This window comes from Chrysochloris asiatica, unplaced genomic scaffold, assembly GCF_000296735.1.
Source record: "Chrysochloris asiatica unplaced genomic scaffold, ChrAsi1.0 scaffold00005, whole genome shotgun sequence".
In the NCBI taxonomy this organism is placed as follows: Eukaryota; Metazoa; Chordata; class Mammalia; order Afrosoricida; family Chrysochloridae; genus Chrysochloris; species Chrysochloris asiatica.
The window spans coordinates 13,649,186-13,663,551 of NW_006408523.1; the positions used below are offsets into that span (position 1 = coordinate 13,649,186).

Consider the following 14,366-nt stretch of genomic DNA (forward strand, 5'->3'; position numbering starts at 1 on the left):
GCTGGGCCGGCTGTGCGCGCTGACTCGGGCTCCCAGGCAGCCAGCGCGAGCGGGCCAAGGCCGCCCCGGCTACCGCCGAGCAACAGCAGAACCAGCTTGCGGCGAGGCTTCGCGCCCCTTGCGCCTTCACGCAGCTCCTCCCCAGCTCGGTGCATGGAGACGCGGCCCGCCGCCAGTCTCTGAGCCCCGCCGCGCGGGCCGGGACCTGCCGGGGCAGGGGTGGGCTGGGGGTCCGGCAGGCTCCGACGACGCTGGATTGGGGCTTACTCCGGCCGCCTCCGCCGCCGAGGTCTGCGCACGGACAGCGGGCCTGGTCGCCGGCGCAGATCGCCTCGGCCGCCGCGGCCCGGCCGTCCCGTCCCAGGAAGTGGTCGTCCTGACCGCCATGGCTCACTCCCCGGTGCAGTCGGGCCTGCCCGGCATGCAGGTAAGCGGGAGCCCCGGGCCTCCGAGGGACGGGATGCGGGGGCTCGGGCGGAAGCAGGGAACTTGGCGGTGTAAACACAGCCCCCCCACGCTCAGTCTTCCGGGGTCGCGCCCGGAGCCTCCTTGGCCGCGCTCCCCGTAGCTCTGCGCACGCGACCCGGCCGAGTGGGAGGTAGCCCCCGGAACACACAGGCGCCCCGCCAGCCCTGGCGGCTGGCTGCGAGTGGCGGCTAGGGACCCGCATCCCCCCTGCCCCTCGCCGCGGCCAGTTTCTCGGTGGGGGAGGGGCGGTGATGACCGGGGCCTGGGTCCGGCCGGGGGTCCGCGGTGCGGGCGCCCCCATAGCTGGGAATTGCAGTTGTTAGGGACACATGTAGGGGAACCGGCTTTGGGTTGCGCGCCGCCTCACCCTGCCCGCTCCCCTCTCCCCCCAACTCTGCCTGAGCTGCAGGCCCAGCGTTAGCCGCATCCCCGGGGAGAACTGATGTCAAGAAATGCCCTTGGAGGGCCCAGCGTGGTCTCTGGGCCCTGTATGGCGGCTAGGTGGTGGCGATCCCGCAAACCCCAGACCCTCACCGCGACGACCCCATCCTGCACGGTCTCCAGGCCTCCGGAGAGCCGGCGGTACACTGCGAGCGCGCCGGGACTCGCCCGCAGCCCTCGCTAGCCCTGCCTGTGTGCAGAGGCGAGAGCGGGTGTGGGAGAAGGTGTAACGGCGAGTTCCACTTCTAGAAGATTTGTTCGGAGCGTTTGGTTCTGGGGCAGATAGTCGGGAAAGTGCGAGCTAGTAAATCTCCAGGAAGAAGAAATCACACAATGTGTGTATCTGATGTCCCGAACCTGGTGGCTTACCTTCTGGATACCGAGACACTGGGCTTAAACTGTGAGACTTTTCTGGGCTTAGATGTACTATTTCCAGCAAACCTCGATATTTGGTGCTATCTATCTTGGCTAACACTATGAATCGGAAAATCGACTCGCCAGCACTTATAATAACTACATCTTCTTGGCCTGTAAGTGATATTTTGGGGAGAGAGTTGAATTTCAAATTTACATGAAGGCATTAAAGTTTTTTTTTGCCATTGGAGACACTTTTTTAGCCTTTTAAAAAACAGAATGACTATTCCTGGCGAACTTGGAAGTTTTATAAGTACACAAAGTGATGAGATGGCTAAGAGTGAATTCTCTAAATGTTGTCGTTAGGGTATGTCTTTAAGGTTTAGCTCTCCAGTTTAGCTAAGCGAAGAGCTGTAAGAACACCCACAGTTTCCTAGTGTATTATTTGTTGCCATACCTTTATCTGGGGTCCTGGTGGGGCGCTGTAGAATAAGCCTTGGACTGCTAACCACAAGGTCGATGGTTCAAACTCACTAGCCACTCCTCAGAAACCGTATACAGGGTAGCCATGGGTTGGAACCAACTCTACAGCACTTAACAACAGCAACAATTCAGTTATCCATGGACTCAGCTACTCATTATTTCTGACCTCTTGAAGCTGGAAGGCACAGCGCCCAGGACAACCTCTTCTCTGATGAGCCCCTGATCTATGTTCCTCTTCAGAGAGAAAGAGCCGTCCCCGCTTTTTTTTTTTTTAACGATTAGAAAGAAAACTGGGTTTCATTGTTCAGGTTTCAAGTCTAGACAAATAGTTACCACTTTAATATCATCTGTATCTTTAGCCAAGGTGGTGTCTTAAAACATTTTTTTTTTTTATTAAAGAAGTAGCAGTTAAAGTAGTTGGAAGAAAGTAGCAGTTAAAGATGCTGGAAGAAAGTTGGCCTTGAATCTCACTTAAAGTGCTTTGACATTTACCATGCATTTACAACCTAATGTGCTGTTCACCAACAGGTAGAAATCAGATGTGATTTCTTGATATTTCCTAAAACTTGGTTTGGTTTGGTTTTAATTGAGAGACAAGACCAAGGTGAACTGGGTGAAAATTTTTTCTGACTAGTACAATAAGGAGGATCTCTTGTAATGATTAACACCCCTTATGAAATATTTTATTACTTTTTCTTTTCCACTCACTTTTATAGTTCATGTCTTCATCACACTGTTGTTAAGTGCAGTCAAGTCAGTTTTGACCCTGTATCAGGCTGTAAACTAGAATAAATGCATGCCACCATACTGGAAAATGAATTCGTTGGAAAGATCCTTAGCCCTAGTGGCTGGTACTGAGATCTCAGTATCAAATGGTAGTTGGTTGCTATCTGGCCTCAACTTTTTTTATTCCCAAGAGTGCTGGCCAAAATTTTTAAATCTTAAGAGAAAAAGACAAGTTTCCTTTTAATAACTCAGCCTCCCCAAAAAGTATATTTTAAAGGTGATGTTACAACGATGCTGTTTTGTTTTCCCACGAAGGAGGAAACATTGTTCTCTATAGAGAAGATGACCATATTTTCAGCTCTTAAATCTTTAGAAGTGCTACAGTGGCATATGGCAGCCATTTCTGTACTTCAGTCCACAACCTTTAGGCTGGGAATAGTTTAGGAAGAGTACCATTTGGAGGAAGAACACTTGCCTCCGTCTGACAAAGAAGAGAGCAAACATATTTATTTTCTATTTGGGATTTACAGCTGCTACTACCCAGGAGTCCTGGTGTGGCGCTCTTGGGTAAGAGCTGGACTGCTAATGGCAAGGTCGGTGGTTCAAACCTACCAGCCACTCCTTAGAAATGTTCTACTGGGTTGCTGTGAGTGGGAACTGACTCCATGGCACTTAACAACTTACCCAGGGCGGTGTCCATAAGAGTGTTGTTGTTTAGTGCTGTGTAGTCGGTTCAGACTCAGTAGCAAGACTAGGAGCAACTAGTCAGCTTGAACCACTGACCTTGCAGTCCGGTGCATTAACCTGCAGCACCACACCAGGACGCCTTCCGTAAGAACAGTTGAGGATTAAATTATGGCACACCTGGCTGTGGCTGTTATGTCAGATAAAACAGGAGGACAGACGTACATAACCCTTCTGTGCACTGCCCTGCTAATGGGTCTTCTCCTAACCTTGTCATCTCTTCTCTTTACCACGGTTTATGAGGCATAGACAGCTGAAAAGAATAGTGAAGTGAATTGAAAGTGGTCTAGGCTAGGGTGCTTTAAAAACAAACATTTTAATATAAACACCATTTTTCAATGTCTTGGAAGTCATTTTTATGCCTTTGTGATACCTGTTGAGGTATAGGTTTGCCAATTTATAGATGTTGGAACTATAGCCTGATTTCAAGACCATCCCCTTCTCACTCAGCTGGATGGTTGATTTTGTATGTGTGTGTTTGTGTTTTTTTCCTTTAAATTTCATTTTGTTGTTGAGAATGTACACAGCAAAATCTAACACCAGTTCAGCAGTTTATACATTTACAGTTTAAGACATTGATTACTTTCTTAAATTTGTGCAGCCATCCTCCTCATCTTTTTCTGAATTTGTTCCTCTCATTAACATATCTGACCTCTTAAGGTTCCCATCTAAGTTGTGGAGTTGCTCCTCTCAGTTTGATCCCATGTAGTTCTTAAAAGAGCATAATGCTCATAGACAGGCCTTTTTTTTAAAATAGTTAAGCTAAACTTGTTTGATTTTAAAATAATTTCAGGAGACAATTTTGATATAAGGTTAGGGCTTAAGGGTTATCTCAAGGCAATAGATTCAGGGTTTCATTTACCCTCCATGATTAGAAAGGAAGGGTCTATGAGAATTTGAAATTCGGTTCTGTGTTTTCCTCCTTTAGAGATCAGGATTCTTCTACAGACTCATTGATTGAAATGCTCAGTAATGATTGTTGTTAAGTCCCATGGAGTCAGTTCCGACTCATAGTGACCCCACACGGGGGTTTCCGAGTCTGCAAATCTTTACGGGAGCAGATAGCCTCATCTTGCTCCCGCGGAACAGCTGGTAGTTTTGAACTGCTGACCTTGAGGTTAGCAGCCCGATTCGTAACCACTACGCTACCCGAGCTCCTTTCAGTAATGGTAGCTGGGCACTATTCGTGTCTTCTGGTCTCATAGCAAAGGAGGCAGTTGTTCATGGAGCCAGTTAGCCATATCCTATTCCTGACTCATCTCCTTTATCTGTTGCTTCAGGTGAATAGACACACCAACTATTGGTGTTGGATGGCTGCTTGCAAGCTTTTAAGACCCCAGGCACTATGATGGACTAGGAGGTAGAACAGAAGTGCTAAACACATTAGGCCAGTTACCTGAGGTGTGCTATGAAACGGACCCTAAGCCTCTAAACCAAGGAACCACACCCATGAGGTTGTACATAAGCAGCCTTAATAACTACTACTCCCTCTCCCTCTTTTTGTCATTGTAAGTACCACATAACTTTATGCAGTTCAGCTTTGTGCAGGTTTACATCTTATTCACAGCAATACTATAATCAGTTGTGCGGCCATATAATCCTTGTGATTTTTTCATCACCATTAAGCGCCTCTCTTCGTTCTCCCCTCCTCCCTTCCCTGGTAATCACTAACAAACTTTGGTGTTGTTAAGTGACCAATGTTTGCCTTTTCTTGTCTTTTGTATAAGTGAGGTCATAAAATATTTGCACGTTTTTGCGTTTGTGATTGACGTATGTCACTTTGCATGAACTCATCAAGTTCCACCCATATTGTAACAACTGTCAAGACTTCATTTCTCTTACTGGCTGAGTGGTATTCCTTTGTATGCATGTACCACATTTTGTTGATCCGTTTATCTGTTGATGGGCATTTAGGTTGTATCCACCTTTTGGCTATTGTGAATAGTTTCGCAATGAACGTTTTTGTGCAAGTCTGTTTTAGTCTCTGCTTTTAAGTCTGTTGAGTGGAATTTTGAATGGGATTGCTGGGTCATAAGTGGTTTTGTTTTTACTTTTTGAGGAACTGCCACACTGTTTTCTATAGTAGCTGTACGGTTTTGTGTTCTTGCTAGCCGTGGGTAAAGGTTCCAATTTTCACATTCTTGCCAGAATTGATTATTTCTGGTTGTTCTTTGGAGTTGTGTTAATCTTAGCCACCCAGGTGGGAGTTTAATAGTAGCTCTTGTGGTTATGATATGCATTTCTCTGGTGTCTAATGACGCTGATCATCTGTTCATGTGTTTGGTGATCATTTGAATGCCCACTTTGGAGAAGATTTTGTAAGTCCCTTCCCATTTTATGATTGAGTTAGTTGTTGATTTTTATATATTGTTTGTTTATTAGATCCTTGTTGGAGATACGGTTCCTGAAGATATTCTCCTAGTTGGTAGCTTGTCTTCACTTCTATGGTAAAGCATTTGGATGAACCAGTTTTTCATTTTTATGAGTTCCATTTTGCTGTGTGTGCTTTTGTTAATATATTAGATAATTCATTACTCAAAGCTAGGCCTGGCAGTATTGCCCCTGTGTTTTCTTCTAGGACCTCTATGGTGTAGTTTATACATTTATGGTCTTAATCCACTTTGAATATATTTTTGTGTATGGTAGGGTCATGTTTCATTTTTCTGCTTGTGGAAATCCAGTTTTCCCAACAGCATTCACTGAAAAGACCCTTTCCGTTATATTTTTTGTTAGTATTAGTCTTTGCAAACATTAAAGTTTTTTCATTCCAATTTGGATTTTCTGAAGAAATAAATCTGAAGTAGATATATGATGCTGTAGGAAAAACACTGGACCACAAGGTCAGCGGTTCAAACCCACCAGCTGCTCCTGGGAAACCTTATACAGGGTCTCTGAGACGGAACAGACTCAATAGCACATAACAACAATACAAGACATTTAATCACTCAGCATGTCTTATTGTGAGCCCCCTTGTGCCTAATCTCAGGTGAGTGAGTGATGACAGTAAGTCTTAGGTGGGTTATCATTTTCAATAAATGCCTCCCATTCCTCCATCTTTATAGGAAAAATTTAGAAATCATGAACTGATTGTAGCAACTCTGAACTAACCTGAGCTGTGGAGACAAGTGTGCCCTGTCCTGTACTTGTTCACTGAACATTTGTTGAGTTCAGATTAGTGCAGATTGAAAGACGAGCCAGCTTCAGCTGGAGGTGGGAGCGCCCATGAGTTTTTAGTTGGCATTCCCATTGTTGTCCAGTCAGTTCTGACTCAGAGCGACCCCACGGGCCCAAGTGGAATTGCCCACAGGGTTTTCAAGGCTGTGTTGATGTAATTGGAGAAGGAGTGGAACGCCACATCTCTCCTGCAGAGCTGCTGGAGTGTTTGAACTGCTAACCTTTCGGTTCTCAACGGCGTGCTTAGCCACTCTGCCTCCAGGGCATATGTTAGTTTGTCTACGTGTATAAAAGATTGCTTTTGGCTTATAAGCTTCTATAGAATTTTACCAGGGACTTTTAGACTTTTCTGGACCATGACCCAACTAAGAAATATGTTTATTTGGGACCTCAAACAAGTTTCTGGAGACATGCTGATCCTTATTACTGAACTGGCTTGCAGCACTAAATTGATTTCACCCCTTATTCCACCATGTCCCACAGTTTGCAAAATACTGGATTAGATAAATCACATGCATAGTTGTTGTAAAGTGCCATCAAGTTGTCTCTGACTCACAGCGACCCTGTATAGGGTTTCTAAGGAGCAGCTGCTGAATTTGAAATGCCGACCTTGAGTCAAACCGACTGCAGTCTTGTGCTTATCCTACAGCGCCACAGCATAGTTTAAAGTTGTTGTAAGGAGACCTGGTGGGTTATGCATTGAGCTGTGAACCGCAAGGTCAGCAGTTCAAAACTACCAGCTGTTCCGTGGGAGAAAGATGAGGCTTTCTGCTTTCCGTAAAGATGTACAGCCTCAGAAACCCTGTACAGGGTCGCTGTGAGTCGGAACCGATTCCATGGCACACAGCTGCCACCACCATGAGCTGGAACCCACTCATGGCACATAGCAGCACCAAAGTTGTTGTTAATTTAAGGTGTCCCTGTAATTTATAATGGAGTCCTGGTGTGGTGCTGTAGGTTAATACCCCAGACTTCAAAGTCATTTGAACTGCAAGGTCACCAACTGCTCCTTGGAAACCCTATATAGGGTCACTATGGATCATAACCGACGTGACGGCACTTAACAACAACATAATTTGTAGGAAGACCTGAATGAACAGTGTCACGTTTGTACTTGTTACCATCATCCTCGCTTCTGGTTTCTAGCTGCTGGGAGGAATAAGCCCTTGTTGAGAAAATACCTCTTGCTGTTGGGATAGTGAGTAAAGATGTTTTATGGCTAGTTTGGGCTCTCTGAAAGCTTTAGTCATGTGCTCTTGCTTACCCTGGAGAAACACTCGTTCTCTGGGGAGATGAGAAAACAGGACGGCAGCATTTCGTGGTGACTTAAGTGCTCTTATACGTCTTGTCCTCATTTGCGTACCATTTCAATGCTTTCTCTCTTGTTGTCTGTATCCAAGTTGCCTCCTCAGCTTCACTGTGTTACTATGTGCACACTGGGTAAAAGCGTGACAGTGAGTGGACATGCAGAATATTTGTGAAGGTTCGGTTCTGAAAAGGTCTGGAGGGAAGTGCTGAACTGGAGAAGGTGACACCGACCACACCTGGTATCCGAAAGCATTGGACTAGGCAGGGGCGCCTACATCCGTTCAGCACATTCCTCTGTGGGGAGGTGTAGGTGAGAGAGAAGCCAGCAGCCCAGAGGGGTGTGGTGGTGGTGATCAACTCATAGCCACACCGGGTGACCTACGAACATTTCCCCATAGGGTTTTCTAGGCTGTAATCTTTACCGGGACCGATCGCCAGGTCTTCCCCCAGCAGAGCCTGTTCGTGGGTTTGAACCACCAGTCCTTTGGTTAGCAATTGTGGGTTAAGGCGCTAGACTGCAAAGTTGTTTGATTTCCATCTCCTTGGAAACCCTATACAGGGTCGCTGTGGGTTGGGATTGACTCGATGGCACTTAACAACAAGGGTGTGTAATCTTCATGCTAGGGCTCCTCCCTGGAAAGGGACCGGTGTACAAAAAGGCTGCAGTGAGTGCATGACGAAGAGTCATATACTTGAGCACCACACTGAGCAGAGGTATGTAGCTGGCAAGCACAAGCATAAGTGGGTTTGGGTCACCTAGACTGAAACCCAGTGAGGGGTCCAAGCCTGGAGGTGGGGTGGGGCTGTGAGCTTCCCTGACCACTGAGATCCTGCATCTTCAGGCATTAGAGAAGCAGGGGACGGTTGGTTTGTCAGTTCAGAGTTAGAGTGCGATGTCGTGGGCAGTCAGAAGAAGGAAGGAGGAGTCGGAGTCTGGTGAGACGCTGGGTGTCCACTTAGAAGGCTGTGATAGCTCCGTGACATGTTCTAACAGCTGAGGAAAGGAGCCCCTAGGGTAGAGAGAGATTGGAGGCTGAGGCACTTGTTCTTATTGGAATGGTTGGAAGTTCAGGTGTCAGCAAGGTAGTAGCCTTAGGCTCAAACCTTGGTAATTTGAACTCTGATTGAACGTGGTCACGGTGGTGGTGGTGGTGGTTAAGTGCTGTTGAGTTGTTTCCGACTCATAGTGACCCTGCATAGTGTTTCTGAGGAGCGACGGGTGGGTTTGAAGTGCCTAGCATAGTGGTTGCGAGTCAGGCTGCCAACCTCAAGGTCAGCAATTTGAAACTACCAGCGGTTCCGTGGGAGAAAGATGAGACATTCTGCTCCCGTAAAGATTTACAGCCATGGAAACCCTGTGCAGGGTCGCTATGGGTCGGAACCGACTCCACGGTATTTAACAACAACAACAACCCTTTGGCTAGCAGTCCAGTGTTTATCCTACATCACCACACCAGGTCGGGGCTTGTTTGTGCAGGTTCCTACTGCACTTCAGTTAACAGTATTTTTGATTTTGGTACAAGAGGAGCAGCTGAAGAAACAAGCCTGTTGATAGTTACTGCTGCTTTACGCTGTGGCTTTACAGTCTGTCTCTCAAGACAGAATCTGGGAGTCTCATGATTTCTTAAGAAACTTGCCACTTAGTTTAGCTTTCCCTTTGGGTGATTTTTCCCTATGATTCAGTGTTGCCTGTTTGGAAACTCTGTACCTGCAGGAAGTGGACTACTCCCAACCGACCCTTTTGTGGCCTTTTGTGTTCTTTAGCTCAGAATTTTTATCACTAATTGAATCTTACGGTAGGACAGGAAATAGAAGTTGTACTCTGTTAGCTTTCTCTTGCTGCTTAGACTGAACCACTGTCTCTGGACAAGTTTGCGGTTTTTTTTGCATAATTGGATAATTTATGGTTTTGCAGGGGGATTTTTAAAAAAAATCTTAGTGCCGGATGCTTTAGGAAAAGGAAGGATAGCTACTGTATACAACATCAGATTCGTGGGGTTGAACACAGACAGTCCCGGGGTTGTGGATGAGATCATTTTCTATGTGTCTTTAAGGGGAGTTTGTTGGTAAGGCGCAGTGTGTTAAGCATTGGGCTGCTCACGAAAGGCTGGTGGTTGAAACCTACCAACCACTCCTTGGAAACTGTCTACAGTGTTGCTGAGAGACCCAAACATTTAATAACGAACACAATCTTTCCTATGGGAGGGTAAATCTATGTAACATCAAAGGGCAAGTAGGAGTTGTCAGTGAGTTGTGCTCATTTCTTAATTGTGTAATGCTGCTATAAATACAGACAAAACCACAAATGGATGGCTTTAACACAGAGAAATTTGTGCTTTCAGTTTAGGAAGCTAGAAGTCCAAAGTCAAGAGTGCTGGGTCTAGAAGAAAGCTTGGTCTGTTGGCTCATTTCAGGAGATTGCCCTGTGTCTTGGCCTCAATCTTCCCCTGGATCTAGGGGCCAAAGGATGCACTCCACTTCCCACTCGTCTTTCTTGGTGGTAGTAGGTCTCGCTCATCTCTCTGTTAAAGGTGTTGTAGGGCACATCCCAGGGAAACGTCTCATATATTGGATGAGGGCTGGGTCTGTATTAAGACTGGTTAGTGCCTTTCCTGAAAACACAACTATGAATGTGGTGGATCATGTTGTTGTTGTTGTTAAGTCCTGTCAAGTCGGTTCCCACACATAGCGACCCTGTATAGGTTCAAGCTGGTGAGCTTGAACCGCCGACCTTGCAGTTCAAACGGCTTTGCAGTCTGGCACATTAACCCACAGAGCCATACAGAGCCATAGAGTGGGCAAAATGATGAAACTGAATGAGATACTGTCCAGCATCTTAGTGCAGTGAGTTGCTGGGCCTGGGGCTCAGGACCCTAGTCTCAGGGGACACCATGTTCAGTTGTCACAGTATAGTCCACAAAGACAATGTACTAAATCCTACTTCAGTTAGTAGCACTTAGAATCTTTAAAGCTCATGAGCAACCATCATCTCTCCATGTGCACAAAAAAGGAGAGTGATGAGAACTGAAGATGCTTGGAATCAGTTAATCCAGTGGATTCATGGACCACGTGAACATCATCAGTCTCCATGAAACCAGAACTAGATGGTGTCAGCCTACCATTACCAACACAAAGGGATCATATTAGAAGGTCTCAGATAGAATGGGAGAAAATGTGGAACAAAACAGAATTGTAAGAAACAAGAAGACCAGGCTTACTGGTCAGAATGAGACTGGAGGACGCTGAGATGATGGTCGTCGACCACCTTTCAGGTCTAGAAAGGAACTTACCCTCACGGGACCAGCAACATAGTAACGTATGCTCATCATGGAATGTCCAATTACTCAAAATCAAAAGGGTGCCATTTCCCTAAGGAGAAAGTTGCGAAGGGATGGGAAGGTGAGTGGAATGCAACTAGGAACCACATGGAGGAAGTTGGATCACTGGTGTTTCATGGAGGGGATTGTAACATTGAAATGAAACGAAGTCTATGGTTTGTTGAATGTGAAACTGATGATCTCATCTCTAAACCTTCACTCAATTCACAATAAAAAGTTCCAGAAAAGAGTATTACGTCTCACCTATGGAATCCTGGTGTGGCGCTGTGGGGAAAGCCCTGAACTGCTAACCCGCCAGCCACTCTTTGGAAATGCTGCTCAGGGTTACTGGGAGTTGGAATGGACTGGACAGCTCTCGATGACAACAACATCCTACCCTTAGAGCCCTGGTGTAGCGCTGTAGGATAAGCACTGGACTGCTAACTGTGGTTCAAACCTACCAGCTGATTCTCAGAAACCCTGTACAGGTTCACTCTGACTTCTTGGAACCAACTCAATGGGTATGTGTCGGAACTTAACAACAACAGCCTTCTCCTGTTGGTTTGTCACCTATTGGGGATCATAGATAGCTACTACATTCCATCATTATCTCTGAAAACTTCAGACCTTTGGAAACGATAACCAAGTCAACGTGAACACGTGTTTTCAAGGGGACATAATTCACTTCATAAATCGGATGTTCCTAACCCAGGGACTTCCTGTATGGATTTCTTATCCTCACTTACTGTATGGTTTTAAATATTTCATTTAGAGAAATAAAGTTTGTACCTTCCTTTGCTACTAAGTATCCCAAGTTGTGGATTACTACAGCACATTATGTTAATGAACACCAAGTGACCATCATTGACCCTATAGGTCTTCAGTTTTCATGAGGATTCATGGTCATCTTCTACTCAACACCTTGCTGTGATCTGAATAAATTGTGGGAACATGTCAAGTTTATATTATAGCTGGTGTTTTATCCTCCTATTATTTTAAGTCCCTTCCTGTTGATTTTTTGTAGAGAACCTTAGGCTGTCTGCTTTGTAGGAACAAATCCTTGAAATTACTGTGAATTGTCTATTTAAAATATATTACAGCCATCATTTTTGTTGTTGCTGTCACTTGTTTGTCTAAGGAGCTCTGGTAGCATAATGGTTATGAATTGGGCTGCTAACCACAAGATCGGCAGTTCTAAACTACCAATCGTTCCTCAGGAGAAAGATGAGGCTTTCTGCTCCCGTAAAGATTTACAGCCTCAGAAACCCTGTACAGGGTCGCTATGAGTTGGAACCGTCTCCATGGCACATAACAACAACTGTATTGGTAGTTTAGCATGGTATAAAATGTTAAGTGCCATCAATCAGGTTGGTTCTGACCCAAAGCAACCCTGTTTAGGGTTTCTGAGGACTGGCTTGATGAGTTTAAACAGCCAGTCTTGTGGTTCAAACTTGACTTTGTAGTCTTGTGCTGACTCCAGATGCACTACAGTGGCCCTTATGAGCCACAAAGTCTGTAGTTTGAGGCTGCCAGCATTTCCGAGGAAGAAAGATAAGGCTTTCTACTCCTGCAAAGACTTCAAAGCCTTGGAAACCCTATACAGGGTTGCGGTCGGAACTGACTCCATGCCAGTTACATATTCATATATGTGTGTGTGTATACATTATATATATGAGTGGTAGTTATGTGCCGTGGAGTCAGTTCCGACTCACAGCAACCCTGTACAAGGTTTCCGAGCTTGTAAATCTTTATGGGAGAAGAAAGCCTCATCTTTTCTCCCGTGGAAAAGCTGGTAGTTTCGAACTGCTGACTTGAGGTTAGTTACCCAGTTCATAACCACTGCGCTAGCTACCAGAGCTCCTATATATATTTGAATTAACGCGCTGGACTGCAAAACTTAGTTTGAATCACAAAGTCAGCGGTTCAGGCTCACCAGTCACTCCGCGGAAACCCTATACAGGGTCGCTTTGAGTTGGAATTGACTTGACAGTACTTAACAACAACAACGTGTATTATATATTTGTTGTTGTTATGTGCCATCGAATCGAGATATATATATACACGCACACAAAGGTGTTTTTACCAATTCATTATTTTTACATGTACAATTCAGTGACACTGGTTGTATTGTTTGTCAGCCATAGTACTATTACCCATTTACCTTCCCATGAACAGAAACTTGATGCTCCCTAAGCTAAGTCTCCTCCTTTTCCTATCCTTCCCACCTTCATAATCACTAGTAAACTTTTTGGTCTCTGTATATTTGCTTGTTTTGTATAAGTTGTGGTATGTATCCTTTGATGATAGTGACTTGACTCAACATGATGTTTTTTTCAAGGCACATCCATGTGTTAGAATGTATCAGTGCTTGATTTGATGGCACAATAATGCCTCATTGTATGTGTGGACCGTATTTTGTTGATCCTTTCTTCTGTGAATGGTTTTTTCACTTTGCTATTGTGAACAGTGCTGTAAATTAATATTGGTGTTTCTGAAATTTAAAAAAATTATGCTGTGCTGTTTCACTTGAAGTGTGTGCTCTTCTTCTCTGCTTATGCATGCTAATTGTAATGTTTTTTTTTTAAAATCCTCTGAATAGAGTCTTTCTTTAAGATCTCCTTTTTGTCTTGTTGGTTGTGATCTTTGTTTTGTGCATGTTAGAACCTACTCTGAAATGTCCACTCCCAGTTAAGAGAGGGGAACTGCAAAGCTGGTGGGAAATGTCCGAGCCCTGGAATGGGGCTTTGTACGTATAGCTTTCTCTGCCAGACATCCTGGAACCACCCGTTTCAGCTTTTATTAGTGATTTTTTTTAAAGCTTTAAAAATTATTTTATATCAGTTTCATCTTCTAGAAGAAACCTTTCTCTGAGCCTCCTCACCTGCCCCAGCTGAACTGGTTGTTGTTACTAAGTGCCGTTGAATTGATTCTGACGCATAGCGACCCTGTATAGGGTTTCCAAGGAGCAATTGGTGAGCTTAAACCACCGACCGACCTTGCGGTTTGAACGACTTTACAGTCTGATGCATTAGCCCACAGCACCATACCAGGACTCCAGTTTGAACTGGTGGCACCTACAATTCACACATACTGTGTGCTGGCCAGATTCCTCAGAGCTGATGGTTCATCTCCTCTCCTCCCTGGAGCACGATGCCAGCCTGAGCACTGAATGGAGGAAAGTGAGTGGTAGTGGCTCATTCTCCTGCATTCCTGATTTTATTTCCCCGGCTTGTGTTTGCCTTACTGTGTCCACTACCCAGCCCAGAAACCCTTAACTTTTCCAGAGAAAATACTGACCAGGTGTTTCTTCGTCTGTGGAGCACAAGATGAGGTGCCTGGCTCTGGGGTGCG

The 14,366-nt window shown here is 45.3% G+C and overlaps 1 protein-coding gene across 1 annotated transcript in view; it reads left to right on the plus strand.

Annotated features, from left to right (window-relative positions):
- Window positions 1-305: 305 nt before the first annotated feature.
- Window positions 306-14,366, plus strand: part of STK24 (serine/threonine kinase 24) — a 143,968-nt gene continuing 129,907 nt past the window's right edge. The window contains exon 1 of the mRNA XM_006831983.1: window positions 306-427. Within this exon, the coding sequence (XP_006832046.1) occupies window positions 386-427 (42 nt within the window). The 5' untranslated portion in view covers window positions 306-385. The remainder of the gene's footprint in view (window positions 428-14,366) is intronic.